General features: G+C 37.3%; 6 protein-coding genes, 1 long non-coding RNA gene and 1 other non-coding gene across 12 annotated transcripts in view; 6 read left to right on the top strand and 2 right to left on the bottom strand.

Annotated features, from left to right (window-relative positions):
• LOC104801544 (structural maintenance of chromosomes protein 6B-like) overlaps positions 1–3598 on the top strand; it is an 8749-nt gene extending 5151 nt beyond the window's left edge. Inside the window, exons 17-30 of one of the 3 annotated variants that reach the window (XR_769904.2) lie at positions 1–151; positions 320–451; positions 541–655; positions 811–896; positions 988–1083; positions 1327–1463; positions 1555–1657; positions 1834–1913; positions 2020–2098; positions 2183–2240; positions 2423–2520; positions 2672–2766; positions 3024–3157; positions 3246–3598. Coding sequence is in view for 2 of the 3 variants with exons in the window: in XM_010524860.2 (XP_010523162.1) it covers positions 1–151; positions 320–451; positions 541–655; positions 811–896; positions 988–1083; positions 1327–1463; positions 1555–1657; positions 1834–1913; positions 2020–2098; positions 2183–2240; positions 2423–2520; positions 2672–2766; positions 3024–3081 (1288 nt within the window). In the remaining variant the exon portion in view is untranslated. Of the gene's footprint in view, positions 152–319; positions 452–540; positions 656–810; positions 897–987; positions 1084–1326; positions 1464–1554; positions 1658–1833; positions 1914–2019; positions 2099–2182; positions 2241–2422; positions 2521–2671; positions 2767–3023 lie in introns of all 3 variants that reach the window. The other 2 variants (XM_010524860.2, XM_010524855.2) reach the window with 2 other exon arrangements.
• A 511-nt stretch (positions 3599–4109) lies between these two features.
• LOC104801535 (F-box protein At5g07670) lies at positions 4110–6278 on the top strand. Its single transcript, XM_010524848.2, has 2 exons — positions 4110–5523; positions 5691–6278. The coding sequence occupies exons 1-2, from the start codon at positions 4325–4327 to the stop codon at positions 5956–5958; spliced, it is 1467 nt and encodes a 488-aa protein (XP_010523150.1). The 5' UTR covers positions 4110–4324; the 3' UTR covers positions 5959–6278.
• A 165-nt stretch (positions 6279–6443) lies between these two features.
• Positions 6444–10222, top strand: LOC104801525. 2 transcript variants are annotated; one of them, XR_769903.2, is made up of 16 exons: positions 6444–6741; positions 6853–6936; positions 7424–7497; positions 7610–7643; positions 7771–7829; positions 7916–8030; positions 8147–8184; positions 8332–8429; positions 8606–8661; positions 8743–9001; positions 9099–9214; positions 9340–9396; positions 9490–9555; positions 9667–9741; positions 9878–10077; positions 10125–10222. XR_769903.2 is itself a non-coding variant. In XM_010524840.2 (15 exons), the coding sequence occupies exons 1-15, from the start codon at positions 6559–6561 to the stop codon at positions 9938–9940; spliced, it is 1377 nt and encodes a 458-aa protein (XP_010523142.1). In that variant the 5' UTR covers positions 6444–6558; the 3' UTR covers positions 9941–10080. The 2 variants fall into 2 exon arrangements, 1 of the variants encoding a protein (XP_010523142.1); XM_010524840.2 differs by lacking the exon at positions 10125–10222 and having other exon boundaries at positions 9878–10080.
• Positions 10223–10313: 91 nt separating this feature from the next.
• On the bottom strand, positions 10314–10386 carry TRNAA-AGC. The gene has a single exon. It is a non-coding gene; the product is annotated as a tRNA-Ala (tRNA).
• Positions 10387–11024: 638 nt separating this feature from the next.
• LOC104801517 lies at positions 11025–11663 on the top strand. Its single transcript, XR_769901.1, has 2 exons — positions 11025–11087; positions 11285–11663. It is a non-coding gene; the product is annotated as an uncharacterized LOC104801517 (long non-coding RNA).
• Positions 11664–11870: 207 nt separating this feature from the next.
• LOC104801506 (thioredoxin-like 1-2, chloroplastic) lies at positions 11871–13611 on the bottom strand. Its single transcript, XM_010524819.2, has 4 exons — positions 12856–13611; positions 12603–12773; positions 12366–12530; positions 11871–12270 (listed from the first exon to the last, which is right to left on the bottom strand). Exons 1-4 carry the CDS (start codon positions 13078–13080, stop codon positions 12019–12021), a joined length of 813 nt encoding a protein of 270 aa, XP_010523121.1. The 5' UTR covers positions 13081–13611; the 3' UTR covers positions 11871–12018.
• A 1619-nt stretch (positions 13612–15230) lies between these two features.
• On the top strand, positions 15231–16783 carry LOC104801492 (NAC domain-containing protein 100-like). Of its 2 annotated transcripts, XM_010524811.1 has the most exons (3): positions 15232–15734; positions 15847–16124; positions 16209–16783. In XM_010524811.1, exons 1-3 carry the CDS (start codon positions 15548–15550, stop codon positions 16743–16745), a joined length of 1002 nt encoding a protein of 333 aa, XP_010523113.1. In that variant the 5' UTR covers positions 15232–15547; the 3' UTR covers positions 16746–16783. The 2 variants fall into 2 exon arrangements, with proteins under 2 accessions (XP_010523106.1, XP_010523113.1); XM_010524804.1 differs by having other exon boundaries at positions 15231–15734; positions 15847–16783.
• Positions 16784–21598: 4815 nt separating this feature from the next.
• Positions 21599–23060, top strand: LOC104801483 (transcription factor MYB29-like). The gene is made up of 4 exons (XM_010524795.1): positions 21599–21731; positions 21866–21995; positions 22126–22758; positions 22873–23060. The coding sequence occupies exons 1-4, from the start codon at positions 21599–21601 to the stop codon at positions 22919–22921; spliced, it is 945 nt and encodes a 314-aa protein (XP_010523097.1). The 3' UTR covers positions 22922–23060.
• Positions 23061–23272: the final 212 nt, after the last annotated feature.

The following is a 23272-nucleotide window of genomic DNA, read 5'->3' as shown; positions in this document are numbered from 1 at the left end:
TACACGACTTTGTGCTTCTTTCGAAGACCAAATAAAGGATCTTGAAAGAGAGGTCTTAAAAGAACAGAATGAGATGCATCAATGCACGAGACAGAAGAGGGATGCGAAAGAGAACCTAGAGGACCTTGAATTGAATTTTCGCAGACTGAAGGTTTTTAAACTTGTGGCTGTTAATTTAGTGGCATATATTCATTTACCCTGTAGACAATTAAATTCGGGGAATTGGATCTTGGCTGAAATGATTCACTTGTTGTGTGACATATCCACGCTTTGCTCCTTAGTTAAACCATTTCGCTTACATTTCTTTGTTTTTATACAGAACCAACGTACCCAAGTAGAGAAAGAGTTGATGACAAAGGAACTCGAAATGCGGGATCTGAAGAATTCAGTCGCTGCTGAAGTCAAAACATCACCTACTTCAAGTGTTAATGAGCTTCATCTAGAGACTATTGTTAGTTTTATTGGTCAATCTTTGTTCATTTTCATATGTTCCTCGGAGTATCTTTCTTGAAGCATTTGCTCTTTGCATTTCGTTTTCAGAAAGCCCAGGAGGAGCTAATGGAGAAAGAAGCTGCTCTGGAAAAGCTTCAGAACCTCTTCAAAGAGGCTGAAATAAAGGCCAATGAACTTAGATCTTCGTTTGATAACTTATGTGGTATGTCAGCATAGATCACTTTGATGATAAATATGTGTTCGTTAGGCTTGTGAGCACACCGTGGACACAGATAATCTTGATTTAGTTATCAACGTGTTCTAGAAATATTCAAGGAGACATTTAGCCTAAACTTGTTACATGAAAAATGCATGTAGAGTCAGCAAAGGACGAAATTAATGCGTTTGAAGAGGCTGAAAATGAATTAAAGCGGATAGAGAAAGATCTACAATCTGCAGAAGCGGTTTGCTTTCTTAACACGTCTTTCCAGATTTTGGTTTGTCTTACTTGTTTTGGATGTAGAACTGAACCGTAGGTTATATTATATGATTCAGGAGAAGATTCATTACGAGAAGGTAATGGAAAACAAGGTCCTACCCGATATTAAAGGGGCAGAGGCTGAAAATGAAGAGCTTGCAAAGAAGAGAAGGGTAATAAGTTATTATTATGAAGTTATTGCTAGAAACATAGCCAAAGGGGGACAAGATATTCACAAAAAGGAGTGAGGCAGCTTCATTCTCTTGTCTAGAATCTGTGTGAACTTGCAAGGAAATTTAAATTTGTACCTGTGATTTGAGATCCTTTAATGGGTTATCATTGCCCAGAGACCCATATTCTCCAGCTCTCTGTATTTTTTGTCATGCAAGAGCTAATGCTCTGTGCTGAAATTTCAGGAGAGTCAAGGAAAGGCATCCATCATTTGTCCTGAGTGTGAAATAGAATCTTTGGGTCAATGGGATGGGAGCACTCCTGAGCAACTTAGTGCTCAAATTAACAGAATGAGCCAGCGGCTTCAGCAAGAGAATCAACGGTGCGGATTTCATTCTGTCCTTTCACACTGATTTAACCAATGAATACCGGCTGATGTAAATTGCATGCTTTTATCAACTGTTGGTATGCAGGTATTCTGAATCAATCGATGACCTGAGGATGATATACGAGAAGAAAGAACGGAAGATTGTGAATAAACGCAAATCTTACCAGGGCTTTCGAGCAAAACTCAAGGTAAATTCTGCAATTTGTTTACTTTCACATGATTTTGGTGTATGTTCACTTGCAGATAGACACCTCTATATATACATGCACCTTTGTTTCTATATGTGCTAGTGAGCGATTCTATATTTCCCGCTTCTCCATATTTTGATTAATTCGTCTATATATATATATTATTATTTAATCAGGCCTGCGAAAATGCTCTAAATTTGCGATGGAGCAAGTTCCAAAGGAATGCATCACTTCTGAAGCGTCAGTTAACTTGGCAGTATGAGTTTCAAAACCATCTCATAGATAAACACTGTGTTCTCTTTCCTTCTTATTCATAGAATTTTTAGATATTGCACTTATTTGGATGGTGATCCACGAACCAGATTCAATCATCATCTGGGAAAGAAAGGTATCAGTGGACAGATCAAAGTCAGTTATGAAGAAAAAACGTTGTCCATAGAGGTGATGGTTTTGTTATTCCAACATGACGGATTTAATGTACCTACATTATTAAGTCTACTGGTTAATGGTGTTCATTTTCAACAGGTAAAGATGCCTCAGGACGCTTCAAGCAATATTGTTCGAGATACTAAAGGGCTTTCAGGTGCTGCTTCAAGTGATTTTGTTCGGCATACAATACGCTCTTTTCTGTTGATGGATGATTCTATTAGTTTACATTTCTTGTAACATGTTGCTCTCCTTTTCAAGCATTCTTTGGCATTGTAGCGGTGACTTCTAAGCCAGCTTCTGAGTTGAGTAATCTATCCATTTTTGTTATTAATCCAGGTGGAGAACGCTCTTTCTCAACTCTGTGTTTTGCATTGGCTCTTCACGAGATGACAGATGCTCCATTTCGAGCGATGGACGAGTTTGACGTGTTTATGGTATGTTCTCCCAAGAATTATATCCTTAATGCGTGCCTGGAATGAGCTCAACACGCAAAGAATGATTGTATTCCTTGTATTTCAATTCTTCGAATTGCTCAAACGTAATAAAACCTTAAAAAGCTACGATTTTTCCCCTTGTGCACCCCAGGATGCCGTCAGCAGGAAAATCAGCTTGGACGCTTTGGTAGATTTTGCTTTAGCACAAGGATCTCAATGGATCTTCATCACCCCTCATGATATCAGGTACATTATTGAAACAGAGGACATCAAGAACTTGTAGCCACTGTCAAGTAATGCATTAGGTACATGTATAGGTGTGAGAAATAAATAGATTGAAACCTGCATCTGTGTTCCTATCTTGGGTCGGATTTGGTCATTGCCGATATAGTTCAACCCGACAGATCAACACCATGTAACAATGTCAGCCATGTTCATGGATACCATAAAACTTGCAGAGTCTGAGCAGTTTCTTCTTCTTTTTCTTCTTCTTTGTGTTACAGCATGGTAAAGTCACATGAGAGGATAAAGAAGCAACAGATGGCAGCACCTCGTTCTTGAGTAAACCTCCCTGGAGGAAGGAGGTCAGGAAAAAACTCTTTCCTACTTCCTGTTGCTGTAATATATCTCTCGCGAGGTAAAACAACCAAGCCTGCTTCTTCTTGATCACATGCCCATGACCGTGTCTCTTTCTTGCTATGTTATTCAGACCAGGACTTCCTCAGTTTTCTAGCATATATAGCACTGAAGTTAAACACCAAAGCAGTTACTGCAAGTACGGAAGACACAAGAAAACAGGTCCTGATGCATCTCCAAGGCATTTAGATTCATGCCCCAAGAGGTTTAGAACCGAGGGTATGTATCAGTTTATGTAATTTGATTCGATTCGAATGTTTATAATGATCTGAACCTCAGTTCGATTGGATTGTTTCAGTGTCTTATGAGCTAAGAGTGATGTTAGTCTTATTCACTGTGTATATTTAGATTTTTTGTATTTAGACGGTCAGTCTGTGAGCTTGTACATTAAGAGTTTTCATCTACTTGGATTTAGGTTTGGAGCTGCTCACCTTTTCCTTCAGCTTTATGAAGTTAAAGAGTTTAAGATTCTTATCTGAAATTTGACATTGAGGAATTATGTCAAAATAGTTTTAAAAATAAGAAAATTATTAACAAAGTGCAAATGTTTTAATTTTTTTTGGTAAACTGTCTTTTTTTTTCTTCAATTGGAAAAGTCTTTTCTATCTCTATATTTGATTTTAGGTTTTAATATATGATTAGATTTAAGGGTTGTGTATTTTAATAATTTAAAAAGTTTTAGTTTTCAAAAATATCTTATCGTTACAATTTTCTTTTTTAACAAGTTTTCAAAAGGGGTTTGTTATGCTAATCAAATTTTAGGGGATAAATATTTGGATCTAAAGATTTAGAGTGACAGATTATGGTAGAGGTTAAAAGCAAACGTTTGTATCGGTCAAAAGGGGGAAATTTTCTCGTCGATTTTCCCAGCATCCAAACAGTGCAACAAAGCTACTATGAAAAAACCGAATCTTTCGCTTAGGGACAAGAACAAAAAACACACGCATTCGCACAAAAATCCAAAAAGAAAAAAAAACTACCCTAAAATCTCAGTTCCACAGTGTTGCCGCACAATCCCTGAAAGAAATCCGTTAGCTTTCGATTTTTTTTCTCGGGAGCCAAACAGCCTCCAAGAAAGTCCGAGAAAAAAAAAATCAAGAAGTCTCTTTCAGGGTCTCTTTACCTCTGGGAAAAAATGCGGCGGAGAACGTGAGGCGAGAAAACTATTATGTCGGTTGTGGAGAAGAAGAAGAAGGACGGCAGCCCAGTTTCTCCATTGAAGAAACGGCGAGCGAGCTGGTCAGACCTTTGGCTGAGCCACCGCCATTACCAGGCCTCGCCGCCGCTCAAGTATGTCGCTTTGACCGAGAAGTTTCAGTCTCTGACTCCACCGATCTCGAAATCCAAAACCCTTTTCCCAGATTCCTCCAAGTCCGACCTTACGTTACTCTTACCCGACGAAACTCTCCTCAGAATCCTCGCGAAGGTCCCGGCATCTCACCGGAAGAATCTCTCTCTTGTCTGCAAGAGATGGCTTAAACTACATGGTCGTCTGGTACGGTCTCTGAAGGTGTCGGATTGGGAGTTTCTTTTGTCGGGTCGGCTGATTTTGAGGTTTCCTAATCTGGAAAACATTGATTTGGTAAGTGGATGCCTGGTTTCGCCGCGAAATTCAGGTATTTTAGTTAACAAAGGTTTCGTTTCGTTCAATGTTGATCTCGGGTCTTTCCCGAAACGGAGATTCGTTGAGGAAAATTTGCTGTCTGCTGAAATGGTCGATAAAGGGCTGAGAACTCTTGCGGATGGCTGCTCGAATCTCAGGAAACTTGCAGTGACCAATGCTAGTGAGTTAGGGCTTTTGAGTGTAGCGGAAGAGTGCTCGATGTTGCAAGAACTCGATCTGCACAAGTGCAGTGATAGTGTTTTGTTAGGAATTGGTGCGTTCGAGAATCTTCAGGTCTTAAGATTAGTGGGAAAGGTCGATAATTTGTACAACTCTCTAGTTTCGGATATCGGTTTGATGATTTTGGCTCAAGGGTGCAAGAGACTGGTGAAGCTCGAGCTTGTCGGGTGTGAGGGTGGATTCGACGGGATAAAAGCCATTGGAGAGTGTTGCCAAATGCTCGAGGAACTCGCTATTTGTGATCACAGGATGGAGGCTGGTTGGCTTGGAGGCCTGCGATACTGCGAGAATCTTAAGTCACTAAGAATCACGTCGTGTAAAAGGATAGATCATGATCCCGCCGGACAAGACAAGTTCTTGCACCGTTGTCCTGCTCTGGAGCGGTTGCATTTGCAGAAGTGCCAGTTGAGGGAGAAGAACACGATAGGGGCATTGTTTAGGATCTGTGAAGCAGCAAGAGAGGTGATTTTCCAAGATTGTTGGGGACTGGACGACGATGTCTTCAGCTTGGCAGCTGCTTTCAGGTACTGAAAATCTTAGCTTTCAAACTGGATGAGCTCATAACAATATCCACTGTGCTGATTGTTGATAAGGCTGAGCATGAACTCATCATGTTATGAAAGGATGGAACTTTGAAGTCGGTGATACTCTGGAGTTGAATCCTTTTTCGGTTCTTTTCTTTTTTGGATAGGAGAGTGAAGCTTCTATCACTGGAAGGATGCTCATTGCTGACAACACCGGGTCTGGAGTCTGTGATTCTACAGTGGCGGGAGCTCGAACATCTGAAAGTGGCATCATGTAAGAAGATAAAAGATGAAGAAATCTCGCCGTCTCTCTCAACCTTGTTCTCTGCCTTGATAGAACTGCAATGGAGTCCAGACACAAGATCCCATCTCGCTTCAAGGCTACAAGGAACCGGAATCGGAAGCAAAGGTGGAAAATTTTTCAAGAAAACATGAATATTCATTCTCCAATGGCCTCGTAAAGTCAGACAAGCCACATGGTTATGCTCTTCTTCCATTCGATTGACACACGCATGAAGACAGCTTCTTTTTTTTAACTCTCTATATGCCACGAACATATTCATGAAACAAGCTAACTTCTTTTGTTCTGTTTCCTTGTTTTTTCTGTGTAAAAACCGTCGTTGTAGTCTCTAGTGCTTAGCCGCTCTGTTCTTCCAGAGATATTTAGTTTCTGAAACTTCTATGGTTCTTCGTTTTCCTTTGTCGGCATTGAACAAACTTTGCCACGTTAATGTACAATATTACATTGAAATTGATGAATGTCTCCGTTTGCCCATCAGACAAAAAGTCTTGAACCATGTCCGAAAATACAAATTGTAATTCCGTGGAGAGCGTTTACTCGTAATAATTTTGATGGGATAGGTAAAAGTTTCCGACTTTTTCATAAATTTGCTTAGATGTGTATTGTATATATATAAGCCCTCGTCAACATTTCTCGAATGGGACCCTAAATCATAGAATCACCCAGAATAAAAGGGTGAGGGAGAAAAACGGAGAAAACTTTTGCGATCGTCGGAGGAGCAGGAGAAGAATGCGATGAAGATGGATATGGAGGAGGAGAAAGCGATGACCAGAGAAGAAGCTGCTTCCTCCAGAAGAACACGAAGCCCTAATGGGAGTAGCAACGGTGAAAATGAAGGAAGAGAGATCAACATCCGATCCTTCTCCTCCGTTCCTTCCTCTCCTCGCAACGCTTCTTCTAAGTACGATTTCGTCAAGGTTTGATTTCTCTTCTTTTGTCTTATGGGTCCATCTCTTATTCAATTTCCCGTTTTTTCCGCAGTAATTTCAATTGGGTTTCGTTTTTCCTAATCGATGTTGAAATATCAGGTGAAAGTGTGGCTCGGAGACAACGCCGATCACTACTATGTTCTGTCCCGGTTCTTGATGAGCAGGATGCTAACAGTAACTAAGGTTTGCCAGTGAATGCTAAATGTTTGATGATCAGGGTTTGGTTGAATGCTTCGTTCACTTCTGATTTCCTCTTTAATCTTTGTTTACCCGTTTTCTTACATGGTTTTGTGGAGAGAAAAACTCGGATTGCTAGTTCCTAGATTTTGATTTGTCCAAGCAAAGCACTATGTCTCAGAGTTAGCTTGTGCACTGGGCAGAGTATGTTGGAAGAATTTCAATTCCTGGGCACAGTATGTTTATATAATGTTTCTTTGAGAACATAGATATGGAAATGGTCTGACATCTCTCATTGTTCTCTAACTCAGATGTTCTTTGATGCGTGGAAAATCATTAAGTTGTCTGTTCAAACTGTTCTACAGATTCTGCCCCTTTTAGGTTTCTTTTTGTTTTCATGCCTACTGAGATAGGAGTCTGAGTTAGTGTTGATAGTTGAAAGAGCTATAGATATACGATCATTTGTGGTGGCATTGTTATGGGTTTTGTCCAGATCCCAAATCATGTAGCCATAAAGATCGCTCTTGAACTCAAGAAGCTGCTGATTGACAACAGCCTTCTGGATGTGTAAGACTTTTTCTTCGACAACATCATCTTGTTCCTTTTTCCTCGGAAGTGAATTGGCATTATCAAGATGTCATTTCTACATTCTTTGTTAATTGATCACTGCTCTCTGCAGCTCTCAATCCGACTTGGAAGCCAATTTGTTTAAGGTGCATCCTTCACAGATATTCGATCCAATCACAGTGTTCTTGAAGTGATTTTTCAAGTATCTTAAATTTCCAAACTTTTGAATTTGTTAACATCAGCACCCTATTGAGAACAAGATTGTATTTTCAGCTTATGGAGCGGCGTGGGTATGGAGAGGAATATATCAATCGTTACAAGATGATGACGAGGTAATTCATCTCTTTGTCACAAGGAAAAACACAATGTTGTTGGATTTTGAAAGTCCCTTTCATTTGGGTTCTCTTTCTTTTTCTAGATTTCATCATCAGAGGGTACCTCTGGTTATACTTGTTTGTGGGACCGCCTGTGTTGGGAAATCCACCATAGCCACCCAACTTGCTCAGAGGCTTAATTTACCGAATGTCTTGCAGGTTCTGCTCCTTACAATACATACTTCTGTCCTGTAACTCTCGAAATGTCTTAATATTCCTGCCTGTACTTTGTTTTCCTTGTCCATTTTTAATATCACGTGCTCTTTTTGTTACAGACAGACATGGTATATGAGTTGCTTCGCACGGCAACAGAGTACGTTTCACTTCTATCTAATCCTGCTGTTCATCTTATCGAATCTCGTTTATAATTTCGTGGAATTCTTTACCGAGAAGATTAACACGTAAACACTGTTCTTGGTTATTGATGGGTGTGTTTTTGTGTTTCCCGTGTCTAATTCAGTGCCCCGTTAACATCTACCCCTGTATGGACACGAGAATTCAGCTCACCAGAGGAATTGATCACTGAATTCTGTAGAGAATGCAGGATAGTTCGAAAAGGTACTTCCTTTTGGTCCTACATTACCACACTAATTGTTTTGACCTTTCGTTTATTGATTGTCACTTTTTCTGCTTTACTATGAAAACAAAAGAGTTACCTGGTTTTCTAAAAACTCTTTAACGGTTTCCTTTGAAAGCGATCTGGGCTTCAGCTTTTGCCTTTGTTTTCCTACTAGGTCTTGCGGGTGATTTGAAGAAAGCAATGAAAGATGGAAAACCGATTATAATCGAGGTAAATAGTTGTAAAAGCTCCATCTTTCTGGGTAATCTTCGCTGATTACCTTCTGCTTCATTTCTATAAAATATTCATTAGGGAATACATTTGGATCCAAGCATTTATCTAATGGACGACGAGAGTAAAACTCCAGCCAACATCCCCGAGAAGGGCAAAGAGGCAAACACTACTGAAGATCCTAAAGTGAACAAAAATCCTGGACTGGGCACTTTAGGAAATGGTGAAGAAACCCGCCACATTCCTAGAGACCCCAACCTGCAGGGCACTTCTTCAAACCCGCTCACTGAAGTGGCAGCTTCTGTGAATGCTATCGACCTGTCAAGAAACGCTTCTCGATGTAACAAATGAGGGTCCTTACCTTTTTTTGGTGTTGGAAATATTTAGAGCATTGTCCTTTTCAATATCATCGTATATGATTCGTTGGGACCATGCAGGTGAAGTCGTAAAAGATCCGGAAAAGGAAAAGAAAATACGTGACGGGAAGGCGAAATCTGTCCCGGACCCAATTATTGTCTCTATTGTTCTGAAGATGTCTGAATTTGACCATAAGGTGCAATAATCTCGATTTCAGTTTCCGGGTCATGCGAAAAGGTTTAATCTTTGGGATAACTGGAAACACTTCTGCCTGAAACTGAAACATATCGGTAAACAAAATCATCTGATTTTCGTGTACAGGCTTTGCTCGAGGAGTGGATTACAGCCCGTACCTCCAGTGATAAATCTTTGTCCAAGGTATATGTATGTATATATACGAATCGTTATGCTTCTGCTGAAAGCTTTTTTTATCTCACGTTTTTCTGCTACCTCGGGTTTTTGCATTTGCAGGAGAAAGATCGGCTAATAGCTAACCTAAAGACCATTGAAGACTACCTCTGTTCCTTCAATTCACAGGTATTCTGTTGTCATTCACCTCTGTAAAAAAAAGCTCGGTTTTTGGACGATTTATTTTACAGTCTCTTAACAAAAACGCGTTCTTTTTCCATACCCGCAACTCGAGAACAGGGCGTGGCAGTAGTGAACATATCGGCCACAACATTCCCTCAGACCCTGGATTGGCTGCACAACTATCTCCTTCAGGTATGCTTATATTCATGCTCTCCTCCGCTCTGATTTATCCTTCGTCCCCAAGGTCATGGAAGGAAAGAAACCCTTTTCGTGGTCGGGGTCTGGACAATTTCTGACGAGGGTAAACCGGTTTTTCTTGGTCATGCAGCGGATTGAACAAGGCATTACTTCAGCATCATCATCCGAGAATGAACAGCAGAAGACCGGTTAGGTCTTTAGACTGTGTCGACAGACACTGGCAAGAAACGAAAAACACTGTCAGTGTCCTTCGCATTGGACAAATACTACTGTGTGATTTGCGTTCGTGAATCACCGGTTTAGTTTCGGTTAATGTTGATGGTTTATGAGTTATGAGTTATGTGATAACTCATAAAACATCATCATAAACTTATGAGTTATGTGATATGTTATGTTTTTGTGCAGCAGAAACATTAAACCGGTACATCAAAAAAACGAAAAAAAAAATGCTGAAATAACTGATCCTACTTGGTTAGTCGTACGGTTATTCCGGTTCCTCATAGTCATAGATTTGTAGCGCTAACCGGTTCAATTTGGGACAAAAAACCGGTTGAAGAATAAGAAAGTGGAGATGCGGGGTATCGATCCCCGTACCTCTCGCATGCTAAGCGAGCGCTCTACCATCTGAGCTACATCCCCTGATGGCGGTGGAAGAGCGCTGAATAAATTACATTTTAATTTTATTTAACCTAATTACAGATTTGCTGCTCTATTTAAATTTGGTTTGTTGCGGAGCTGATAAACATAAACCTAAGTTTGTCGGTTGCCAATTTCCTATATTCCAGAAACCCTAAACCCTCTTCCTTGTTTCCGATAAATTTTGGATCTTTGTTATCGTTTTCGTTCAAATTTATGTAAGTCCTGCTCTAAGGTTTAATGTTTTTCTTCTTGTCTGAACTTCAGACTCTGGTTCCTGAAACTAAAAAGGTTCTTGGTGCCTCTGATGGTGTTAAATATACTTCGAGAGATTCAACCATCTCTGTGAAATTATTCTAATCTAAGGCTAAGCCTTTTTCTCTGCGTATGTGTTTTTGTTGGTGTTTTTTGCAAGTGAAGATGAAACAGACAGGGACATCAGAAGCTGTCTTTGTGATGATTTTTGTCTAACATCTGAGCTACACCCCCTGATGGCGGTGGAAGAGCGCTGAATAAATTACATTTTAATTTTATTTAACCTAATTACAGATTTGCTGCTCTATTTAAATTTGGTTTGTTGCGGAGCTGATAAACATAAACCTAAGTTTGTCGGTTGCCAATTTCCTATATTCCAGAAACCCTAAACCCTCTTCCTTGTTTCCGATAAATTTTGGATCTTTGTTATCGTTTTCGTTCAAATTTATGTAAGTCCTGCTCTAAGGTTTAATGTTTTTCTTCTTGTCTGAACTTCAGACTCTGGTTCCTGAAACTAAAAAGGTTCTTGGTGCCTCTGATGGTGTTAAATATACTTCGAGAGATTCAACCATCTCTGTGAAATTATTCTAATCTAAGGCTAAGCCTTTTTCTCTGCGTATGTGTTTTTGTTGGTGTTTTTTGCAAGTGAAGATGAAACAGACAGGGACATCAGAAGCTGTCTTTGTGATGATTTTTGTCTAAAATGGGAATCTCTCTGATGCAAAAACCACAACTTTTGTTCAAATCATAAAGATTGAGACTTTGTTCTTTCTGGGTTTCTGTATTTGCCTGTGATGTATTGAAATATTGCACGTATTATCAGATGCGAAATTCGCGTATGATGATATGCTCGAAATTGTCACTACCTCTGAGGCAAAACAAGAAACTATGTTTTTTGCTTGTTGTTTGTATCCAAAACCCAAGTGACGCTGTATCGTTCACTTCCGTCTTGCCCATTCGGACGTGAAAAAGCTTCATGCTTTACCAATGATGGACTTCAATAATCATCAGATCTGATTTGTATATCTTTTGTGATTACAAAGTTTGTCTCTGAGGTAAAGGCCATGGCAGATCCCTTTTGAAATCGGATTACATTCGGGTTCCCGTTGATTTTGCCATTGATTGAACTGAAAACAGATTGCAGACTCGAGATTTTATATGATATCTCACTCTAAATGCCGTCTTGATACTGATATCATTCTGTTGAAATTTCTGATACATCATCATCATTCTGTTGAAATTTCTGATACATCATCATCATTCAATCTGGGGATTAGTACAGGTGACAAGGGAAAGATGGGGAAGAACCTGAAGATCATCTGAATACACAAGAAGAAGATTAATTACATTGGATAAATTCTTTAAAGAATGAAATGAACCCTAAAGAATAGCCTTTGGCTGTTGCTCCTCTGTTTCACTGAAGTAAACGAGAGAAGAGAACCTCGCAGACGGCGTCAGCAAATCTTGCACTTTTATCTCATTCTGTGACAATGGCAGCTTGGAACTCATTGCCATTGGCAGCTCCCCTGCAGATGCCATGGCTAAGAGCTCTTTCTCGTCCAGACCCTTTGGCGGTCCAAAGCTGCATCTTTTGCTCCCGTGTTTCGCCATTGCCTTCTTGAACTTACTGATCTGCATTTGCCACAGTAAGAGAATTGAACTCAGCAATGTAATTTGGTTCAGTCCTTGGAGATATGAAATTTGGTGGACCGATATGGATTACTCACAGTGGAGATGGTGCAGCTGAAGCTGCAGAGTCTGCCATCGGCTCCTCTGTAGAATCTGAAGAATGGAAGAACATGAACGTTGAGGCTGTGGCACATTGTTCTGAGCTCATCTTGGTTCACTTTCAGAAACAGCACTTCCGGGTTTGATTCAGCCAACTGACAAATCTGTTTACACATATGTATGTGTATATATATGCTTACACGCACATATATATATATATAAGCATACACACGTACCTTTGGGTGAAGGGATTTGCAGCCGCCACAACCAGGTGAGTAGAAATCAATAACAACCAATAGATCACCAGCATTCATCAAGGAATCAACAAGATGCTGCGCAGAACGGATCTCTAACATGTTTTGTGTTGATTTCTTTTCGCACCATCTAACCATTGATGATGTTTTTGCCTGCAATCAGACGTGTAAAAACAACTATTTTACAATCTGAGAAGGCGACGGAGATGAATTAAAGAACAAGGAATTGGCTTACAGGGGAAGGGCAAGCAGTTAGCGCTTGGCTGCTGTAATCTGATGAATCCATGGAGGTTTCTTTCAAATCGAGGTTCAAAACCGAGAGAAGTTTCGATCTTGATTTGTTTTCCTGAGAAAATGAGGAAACCCCAGAAAAGCCGTGTTTGGTTCCGGGGAAAAACCCAGAGACATGGACACCAACCCCAACCCCAACCCCAGTTTTCAGATATGAACAGCCAGACATGGCTCTTCCTCTCTCCTCAGGCTGTGAACCAAATCAAGACCCAGTTCCGCGGTCTGATCTAGATGTACGAAATGAGCCGGGATTCAGAAGTACAACTCGGAGCGGGGGGAAGGCTGGGAAAAAAATGGCAGAAACCAGAGAAAGACCCGTGTCGATTCTCCACCCAACACAAAAAATGATTATTGTTTGACCTCTTGTGTTGGAGGGTTGAAGAGAGAATTACCCACATTTTTAAACGTAATACAAACTACAAAGGAAAAGGCTTACTGGGTGGGTCCTTGAATCTCGGACTGGATTCTCGAACTTTATCCAAATCCATCATTGACACACACACATATATACACGATTCATTCATTAGCATCGACAGATACGGACAGAGAATCGACCCGTTTTCGCATTTCTATTATCATTTCCGGTAACTCAGATTCCAGATTTCGCTGTCGCGTCGTCGCGTGAAACGTGTTGCTGACTGTGTTTTTACGCTTTTCCTCGTCGGAGAAGACCCCACTCTCCCTCCCCCCCTCTCTCTCTCTCTCTCTCTCTCTCTCTCTCTACGAATGGATAAAATCATAAAATTACACCACTCTTTAAAAAAAACATATACACACACATAGATATATATACACACACTCACCGGACTTGAGTTATGTAGCCCACAGTTTTAAAATCTGCTGGACTGGGCTGGGATGGTCTGGACTTCTGGGCTGGAAATATGATCCAACGGCCCAATGTATAGATCCAACTTCCATCTCGAGGCTTAGCATAAAATGTATTTTTATGATTTCATATATTTATCAACTCACAATCCTAGTATGAAAACTATATAATAGAAATGTTTAAAAAAATACGGAGAAGTGAAATGAAAATAACTATTTTTTTATTTTTGTTTCGTCAATCAAGGAATTTAGAATAAAAATTTGATATTCCTATAGGGATATATATGTAATTATCAGGAGTATAGTTAACCCTAATACACTTGTATAAATATCATTGCTAATGTTAACGAGAAGGTTACGTGTTCAAACCTATTATGGTATCAGAGTCTGGTTTTTTTTTTCAACCGTGTTGTTAACTATACTCGTGATAATTACATATATATCCTTATAATTCCACTTTGAATTTAAATATCTCATTAGATATTTCAGGTATGAAACGTGAAGGCTGTAAGTCATTTATTCCCCAATTGTAATCATTTATTGAAAAATTGACAAAATAAGGGATTGAAGGACAATTGGACCAATAGGAATGCCAGCGCGAACATCATTTGTCAAACGAAGCCTTCTTGATTCTTCTTTTGGAAAGAGAGAGTATATTTTTTTTAATTGATTAATAATTAAATATTACTAATTTAATATTACGTCGGTAATCAGTCGTCCAAATTTCAACATTTAATTACTCTTATTTGTTATTGTACGTGTGGAATTTCTAAACAAACCATTTAATAATTACGTGGACAAAACAGCTTAGACAGTTTAGTTTGATAATTTGGTTTTTATGATATTTAAAGTCAACACCTCAAAAACATTATTTGAAAATAAAATTTTTTAAACTATATATGTTATTTTTAATATGGTATATGGATCAAATATCTCTCGTAAAAAGAAGTGGCTAATCACATTATTCGACTTGTGAATCATGAACCATACATTGTAAAACATCAAAATTAATAATAGAAAAACTAATGACTATGAAACATCTAATTTATTTGATCCTTTTTTTAAAATTTGAATTTATAATTGTGTCATTATTCGCTGTATTATGTTTATAACTGATCTAATAAATTACATAATTATAGTTGTGTGTTTTTTTTTTCCCAATAGGATTGATGAATCATGATTATCGCAGTAGATTCAAAGAACCATTACAATTTTGTTATTTTCTATTTTCCCGATCTCACATATACAACCAATCCAACACAATTTCCTCTTAATTATCGTTTAAATTACCATAAGTTTTAATTTTTTTTTTCAAAAAATTAAGGAAAAGTTTTTAAACAGAGAAAGTGCCAAAAAAAAAAAATCCACCCAAGTTGCTTATACACTACGTATCTTTCTCCTCTGATAAAATGGAATTTTTTATTATTTTAAATATTTAAATACATATTGTTTTACGATATATTGCATAGCTAAAAAAGACATTTCAATTTCTCTCATTCCTTCAAAGTTTCCACCTTTATGGTTCCATTTGGCTCCATCCTCTATATTTTTTTCTTCTTCATCTTCCTACTTTTCTCCCTAACTTCTCTTCACCTTCATCCTCTCTCTCTCTCTCTCCCCTGTATATACAAATGTAAGTACATACACTTATCTGAATCCATCTCTTGAAGATCCAAAATCGAATCTTTTCGATCAATTCAAGATACCCGTTTCATCAAAAGAGGTTCTTGATCAAAGGGTTTTCAGGGTTTACGTTTTTGGATTGAAATTTCCGTTCGCTCTCTTAGGGTTTAAGGTGTTCTTGGGCAAAGATGGAACCTATATGTGGATTCGACAAGGAAGATGAGCAGATGGATTTGCCTCCCGGGTTCCGATTTCATCCAACAGATGAAGAACTCATAACCCATTACCTGCACGAGAAGGTTCTCGACAGCGGTTTCTCTGCCAAGGCAATCGGTGAAGTCGATCTGAACAAGTCTGAGCCATGGGAATTGCCGTGTACGTTGAAACACCACACCTCGACCTCTTTTACTTGTCATGTCTGTCTGAATTTGAAGCGGATTTTTGAAATCTGAGAAACTTGTGTGGCTGCTCCATGTTTGGATCACAGGGAAAGCAAAAATGGGGGAGAAAGAATGGTACTTTTTCTGTGTGAGGGATAGAAAGTATCCGACCGGTCTGAGGACGAATCGAGCAACTGAAGCAGGCTATTGGAAGGCGACAGGGAAGGATAAGGAGATTCACCGCAGAAAATCTCTTGTCGGGATGAAGAAAACACTTGTTTTTTACAGAGGAAGAGCTCCCAAAGGTCAGAAAACTAACTGGGTAATGCATGAGTTTAGGCTTGAAGGCAAGCTCTCTGCCCATAACTTGCCCAAGACCGCTAAGGTAAAAGCCAATCTCTGCTCTGTTTTGCTAGTGTGTTTTCGGTTATCGATTTCGGTTTTGGTTTGGTCTGCTTTGGTTTGGCAGAATGAATGGGTCGTATGCAGGGTGTTCCAGAAGAGTGCCGGTGGGAATAAGATACCGATTTCGGGTCTAATCCGAATCGGTTCGTTCAAAACCGGCCTGGATCCATCTAGTTTGCCCCCCTTAACCGATTTTTCTTCGCTGTACAATGACAAAACCAAACCCGAACCGGTGGTTTACGTGCCCTGCTTCTCCAACCCAACTGAAAACCAAGGAAACACAGTCCTGAACTCGGTCCAGACCAACGTTCTCCCAAGAATTCCACTCCACCAATCTCATTCCGTCCCCGTTTCCGAAGACCTGCAAAGCCCTAACCCGGATCTGATCCAAGAACAGACAGTTCTAAGGGCGATGATGATCGAGAACAGCGGAAGACAGAGCTTCAAGACATCGAGTGTCTCGCAAGAAACAGGTGTTTCAACCGAAATCAACACCGATGTCTCGTCGGATTTCGAGTTCGGGTTAAGGCAATTCGATCCTCGGGAAGAGCCCTCTTCCTCTGCAGGGCCTGCTGATATCGAATCCTTCTGGATTTACTGAAGGCTGCAAAGCTCGATTCAATGAATTATACAAAGAAGTCAGCAGAAAAGGTTGGAGGTTTTCACCTGCACTAAGCATATGGTGTGTGAAGATTATTGCTACTATTATCATTTTGATTATTGATATTTGATATTTCATGTCATATATTAAAAGAAAAGTTAATTATTTGATATAAATGAAAAATGAATCCATTATCATTTGTGCGAGGCACAAAAAGGTCCAATTGGATCGTGTTGGGTTATTAATATATTATATTTAATCTAGACAATATATAAAGTCATAACCATGTTTTTTTTTCCAATGGTGGCATGATTTATAATAATAATAATATTATTATTGATAATAATAATAATCTAAAATTATGAAATGGTGGAGACACTTGAAACTATATACGTCTGTAAGTAAATGCTTTCTCAATTTGAAAGTTTCATTATATTCGTTTGTCCAATTTACGAAGATGTAGTGCAATAGAATAATGTAGCACGTTAGATATGTTATATGCATATAATAGAGAGAAATATATATTATATACACTTTTTGTATATGTGCCACACTGCCATGCATGCCCCATGTGTTTGATTACAACTTTTATGAAATTTTTGCGATACTTTCTTGTAAAGTGAAACACGGTTTCCATGAACATGAAATATAAACTCGCGTAACGTAACAATTAATAAATTTTTTATATAAAAAAAAAATCTCTTTCCGATTTTCTGAGATACATACACTCTTATATATATATATATATATATATAATCAGCGTATATATACATATATGCGTTTTTCATTCTTTTTTGCATTTGTCTGATTTGGATGACGAATGCATTCCGTTATAAAGCTACATGCATGATGTATGTATTACCATGCAATGCATATCTTTGTTTTGTCTCGTCGGCATATGCTTTGCTTATGGATTGGACACAGAAATAACTTTTCGATTTCATAATTTTGATCTGATTTTTTAGATATTTAAAGATATAATGATTTATTTAAAAAAAGGCAAGTTAAAAAAACTAAGCATAGTGTTTAATACTACCCAAATTAATTAATAGAATATAGCCAAAATAAGTTATAAAGATAAATTTATTGAAATATATATTTTACCCGAATCTAAATAAGAATGTATCTTTAATTATTTTAATAAATAAATTAAAAGTCGGAAAATATTGATTGGTAAAGTTTTACACCTTCTCTCTTTATAAATTCAAATATTACTATCTTTTTTCTATTTTTATTTTTCTCAACAATTCTTTTAACCTGAGATCTTGAAATGCTATATTAATTTCGGATTCAAAATTAAAATTGATAAAACAAAATCCTTGTTTAAGCTAAACAAAAATTGTTAACATTTTGCATTAATTGACCCATTAAAATACAACATTGTACATTCTAATTGTAAGAAATGGTCAACAAAAAAATATTTTTTATCGTTAATTAGTTGTATAATTAATATAAAATTCGAATTTATGAGCTATCTGATACACATCTTATGAATATCGACTATGTATCCATTAATTGTATGTCCTCTCAAAACTAATTTTTGTTTGATCGTTTGTTCATCTAATTAAACATTATTTAGTTCTATAATTCTTTCCAGATGATATGAAATTATGTTGATTTATTTGTTTTTAATTATTTTAATTTATATTAATTATAAAAATAAAAGAAAAAAGAAAAAAGATAAAATTACTCCTTCGGAAGAAGATGCAACGAATGTAGTATCTGGGAAAATTAAATATTATATTATTTGTTAGGCCTATTTTCCAAACGGTTGACACGTCACCAAGTAGGGGAGGAAGGAACTCGTGCTCCTTTTGGTTCTCTGGCGTCACCAGTAGGCAGCCTCCAACTAATCTCCCTCTCCTCATCCGCCACGTGGCGTTTTCTTTTTGGTATAAGCCACGTGGCGTTTTTATAAAAACTCTATAAAATTAAGTTAATTCACCAAATGGTCAATTTGAATTTCAATCTAGCAAAGATAATTTACCTAATCCTTTGAGTTGATTGAGTTGATTGTAATTAGCAGGATCAAATTTCAAAATCGGATCGATTTGATGAAATCAAAGCCAAATTATAACCGGTTTGGTCTAAGTTTTTACTGTCTAAATAATGAAAATATTGAATATATTTCTAAATTTTAATTGGGAAAATTTTGATATATAATATTTTAAATACCCGTAGTGTATATAAGGTACATACTACATAGTTTAAAATAAATTCATAAATAATGAATTCAAGAACTAGAAGTGACCAAAAAATGCCAATTTTAAATTAAAACAAAAAAAAAATTCCATGTGTTTTTTACTTCTTTTCTTTTTAGAATAAACCGTACTGCTGACAAGGTTCTGATTTTTTATTTTACCGTTTTACAGTTTGATTATTTTCTATTTATTTGTTTTTTAAGTAACAAGATAATCCATTTTATAAATAATAATAATAAAAAAATAATAAAGGGAAAATAGAACTTGAGGAAGACCCATATTACATGGGTCTATTGGGTCTTGGACCGATTCTTTAACGTTGGAGTTGGGCCATTTACTAACCCAACTTTAACAAAAACAATGGATTTTTAAAAATTAAAATACGATCGAACTTTTTTATACGCATTTATTTATTTTTTCATTCCCTCCTCTCTCTCTCTCTCTCTCTCTCTCACACACACCCATATTATTCATATATATATATATATATATGGTTAGTTTCTAAATGTGTGCTTATTCTATGTTAGATATAGAATATATATATTGCGACCTGTTCGTTATATGCTTTGCGTATATATATATATATATGTGTATATGTATACGTGTGTGTAGTGTTTGATAGCACGATACTATCACCATCGTCTTCTGTATCACTTCTTTTGGGTCAACAATTAAATTTATTTTAAAAAAAAATTGTGGATCGATAGTACATCCAAATGAAAAAAAAAATAAAGACAAAGTGAAGAATGGACAGAATCAACCACGTCTATTTAAAATTTAGAGCACGTGTCACTCATAACAGTGAAGTGCTCCATGTGACAATGACATGATGATGGTGATGGTGATGGTGATGGTGATGGTGATGGGAACTTATTAAATATTATTACGTATAAACTAATGGGGCCGTATATGGTTCTGTACCACGGAATGTGAGCTTGGATATTCTTTCATTCACAATGCCATCTTTCGAATTTTGATTTTTACTTCCTCTTTGGTTGACGGTTGAAAATAATTTATACATATACACTAGAAAAAAGGTATTAAAAGCCTGGAAAATAAATTCATGTCCGCCCTTATTTCAAATTTGATGAAGATGATGTTATATGTATATTGCGCATTATAGCGGTCAAGAAAATAAAATAATAAAAAAAAATTGATTCATCTTTTAAAAGATGACTTTATAACTTCCAATAGGCCATGATATATATATATATATATATATATATATATATGTATGTAATACCATAGTGTACAAACTTGCCGTTAAAAAAGGGCAAAATAACTTTGATGAGACGAGAGCCACACAAACCCTAACCCTAAGAGAATCACCACCAGAGGCCAAACGACATGTGATAATACAATACCCCACCATAACTCCCGTCATTTCTCCTTTTATTTTTTTATTTGATTTTGAGTCCAAAAATATATACATATATATATATATATATATATATATATATATTTGTTTATGATATTTTTTTAGTGTACAAACTTGCCGTTAAAAAAGGGCAAAATAACTTTGATGAGACGAGAGCCACACAAACCCTAACCCTAAGAGAATCACCACCAGAGGCCAAACGACATGTGATAATACAATACCCCACCATAACTCCCGTCATTTCTCCTTTTATTTTTTTATTTGATTTTGAGTCCAAAAATATATACATATATATATATATATATATATATATATATATTAGCTTATGACATTTTTGTACCACTCGCTTATTTTTCATGATTGCAACAAAAAAAAACATAAAGGAAGACTCGTAACGATGGAAAGAACCACTTGTCCTTTTCGATTGATTTTTATTTCTTACAATGTGTTCTAAATGGTAACACCAATCTATGTTTTTATTTGACGAATATAATTTACATCGAAAATTTTAGAACCTTTACCATTATTAAAATACGATATATTATATTTACATGATTTTTTTTTGCGGATACAAAAATTCTACACGAATTAATATGATATGCTTTGATCAAAGAAGAAAGGATATTATAGTGAAACCACACAATTTCAAAATTTTCAACGGAGAATTTAGAACCTTTTCTTTCATTTTCTTTTGAGGGTTGCCGCGGAGGAAAACAGTAGATGAGATCTATATACAAGATGGGGAACAAATAGGACCTACGCCAAAAGAAGCATGTGATGAATACTATAGATGATTTTGTCCGAATCTGTGGCGTATATATATATATATACACCATAGATTTTGCATATAAAAATAATCTAAAACACAAAGAAAATTATCATTGTATTAGTTGATTAGCGGATTTATTAACGAATCTGTGGCCTACACATTACATGCCTAGCTATACATATACACCCACTTACATGTGTGTGTGTGTGTATATATCTATAGAGAGGGAGAAGCTCAGAAATCCATCACCACACACCTCTGTCTGTTTTTGATATAGATTTATCGAATTACGACCATGCAAACGAAAAGAAAAAACACATCTTTCACTCTTTTTCGGTTAATTTCATATTCAAATTTACAAGAGTTTTGATATATATATAAAAAAAGAGATCTGTATATCTCTGTGCCTTTTAATTAGTTTCCAGTGATCCTACATCATCTCTCTCTCTCTCTCTCTCTCTCTCTCTCTCTCCGAGCATAGATTAAATTGATCGTGTATAGAAAAATGTCAAGAAAACCATGCTGTAGCGGAGAAGGGTTGAAGAAAGGGGCATGGACCGTCGAAGAGGACAAGAAACTCATAGCTTATATCCAAGAATACGGTGAAGGCGGGTGGCGTGACATTCCCCCAAAAGCAGGTATATATATATATATATGTACTTGCCGATGTTTATGTGTGTTTACATACATATAATAGTCCATCTGCATGTGTTTCTTATGCCATTTGCTAATTAATGCGAACATATATATATATGTGCGGTGTTGATTTTAGGGTTGAAACGGTGCGGAAAGAGTTGTAGACTGCGATGGACCAATTATCTAAAACCCGACATCAAGAGAGGAGAGTTTAGTCCAGAGGAGGAGCAAATCATCATCATGCTTCACGCTTCTCGTGGTAACAAGTATGTAGTTATCTCCAAATTACTTGCTTAATTATACGTGTGTGTGTGTGTGTGTGTATGCATTATATGCATTTGATGGTGAATTTGACATCTAAGATCAGAGTAACACTTGTGGTTTTGTCGATTTCAGGTGGTCGGCCATAGCAAAACATTTGCCAAGAAGAACAGACAACGAGATCAAGAACTATTGGAACACACATCTCAAGAAACGCTTGATCGAACAGGACGTCGATCCCTTGACCCGCAAGCAACCGCGATTGAGTTCGATCTCTCCTCGGTCAATGCCAAGTTCTTCCGATTTCAACACCAAACCTGAGGTATCAGAAGGTTACTTGAGCCGCAAGAAAGGTTCCTCGAGCTCGGATTTCACATCACGTCTGTTAAACAAAGTGGCAACTAGGGTTACATCCATGAGAGGGTTCTTGAAAGATTCCCTCGAAGGTAGCTTAACCAATCATGCGACATCATCAAGCCTCCCTTATGAACATGATCATTATCAGGACATGGCCACCGATGATTTTCATTTGCTCTCTCAATCTTCATTGTACCATGAACTCGAGAATGAACTACAGACCGTCGGCACATCGTTCGATTGCCAGGAATGCGAATTTTCGCAGTTTTATAATAGTTTCCATCAGAACGAAGCTGAGAATAAGAACAGCTTCGAGTACAGTAGCAACGACGATCACATGATGTCCGATATCTCCCAAGATGTTTCAACAGTGACAGTTTCCGAGGACATGATATGTCGCATGGACGATTGGTACGATTATGTTCTTGACCTTCCAAATTAAAATTTTATATGATTCGAATATCAAAACATTCGAATTCTGGAAAAAAAACGTTTGGGCTGACGGTGGTGCATGGGGGACAACAGGTGTGACATGGAGGATGTTTTGGATCTCACATGCATGTCCATATGGTAAGATTAGGGTTTAGGGTACTGTATTTAATGAAAGGGTTCTCTTAATTAATTAGAACCACTACTTCATCGAAATGTACAACTCTCTATCGAATCAATTAGTATTTGATTCGTCGGGCCATATCCCCGCCGCGATTAATAAAGTTATCAATCTTTTACAAGCTTTCTTTTATTTAATCAGCATTGATTACAATGTGATTTTGGCCTTACGTTGCACGTTTCTATATATATAATATATGTATATATATATATATCAAAGTATGTATATATATGTGAGCGCCTATAGTGTTTTTGGGTATCCGATTATTGGGATAATAGCATGGCCCCTACATAAGAATACAGATATATATATATA

Source organism: Tarenaya hassleriana, unplaced genomic scaffold (genome assembly GCF_000463585.1).
Source record: "Tarenaya hassleriana unplaced genomic scaffold, ASM46358v1 Cleome10, whole genome shotgun sequence".
NCBI lineage: Eukaryota > Viridiplantae > Streptophyta > Magnoliopsida > Brassicales > Cleomaceae > Tarenaya > Tarenaya hassleriana.
This window is presented reverse-complemented; position numbering and strand designations above follow the sequence as displayed.

Bases quoted from the DNA above. Each gene is read 5' to 3' on its own strand.
- LOC104801525 (XM_010524840.2), top strand. From the start codon at position 6,559: ATGAAGATGGATATGGAGGAGGAGAAAGCGATGACCAGAGAAGAAGCT. The intron at 6,742-6,852 runs GTTTGATTTCTC...TTGAAATATCAG, and splicing joins CTAAGTACGATTTCGTCAAG to GTGAAAGTGTGGCTCGGAGA. The intron at 9,556-9,666 runs GTATTCTGTTGT...ACTCGAGAACAG, and splicing joins TCTGTTCCTTCAATTCACAG to GGCGTGGCAGTAGTGAACAT.
- LOC104801492 (XM_010524804.1), top strand. From the start codon at position 15,548: ATGGAACCTATATGTGGATTCGACAAGGAAGATGAGCAGATGGATTTG. The intron at 15,735-15,846 runs GTACGTTGAAAC...TTTGGATCACAG, and splicing joins TGAGCCATGGGAATTGCCGT to GGAAAGCAAAAATGGGGGAG.
- LOC104801483 (XM_010524795.1), top strand. From the start codon at position 21,599: ATGTCAAGAAAACCATGCTGTAGCGGAGAAGGGTTGAAGAAAGGGGCA. The intron at 21,996-22,125 runs GTATGTAGTTAT...TGTCGATTTCAG, and splicing joins CACGCTTCTCGTGGTAACAA to GTGGTCGGCCATAGCAAAAC. The intron at 22,759-22,872 runs GTACGATTATGT...GGGGGACAACAG, and splicing joins ATATGTCGCATGGACGATTG to GTGTGACATGGAGGATGTTT.
- LOC104801535 (XM_010524848.2), top strand. From the start codon at position 4,325: ATGTCGGTTGTGGAGAAGAAGAAGAAGGACGGCAGCCCAGTTTCTCCA. The intron at 5,524-5,690 runs GTACTGAAAATC...TTTTTTGGATAG, and splicing joins AGCTTGGCAGCTGCTTTCAG to GAGAGTGAAGCTTCTATCAC.
- LOC104801506 (XM_010524819.2), bottom strand. From the start codon at position 13,080: ATGTCTGGCTGTTCATATCTGAAAACTGGGGTTGGGGTTGGGGTTGGT. The intron at 12,774-12,855 runs GTAAGCCAATTC...GTCTGATTGCAG, and splicing joins TAACTGCTTGCCCTTCCCCT to GCAAAAACATCATCAATGGT. The intron at 12,271-12,365 runs GTGAGTAATCCA...TGGCAAATGCAG, and splicing joins TCAGCTGCACCATCTCCACT to ATCAGTAAGTTCAAGAAGGC.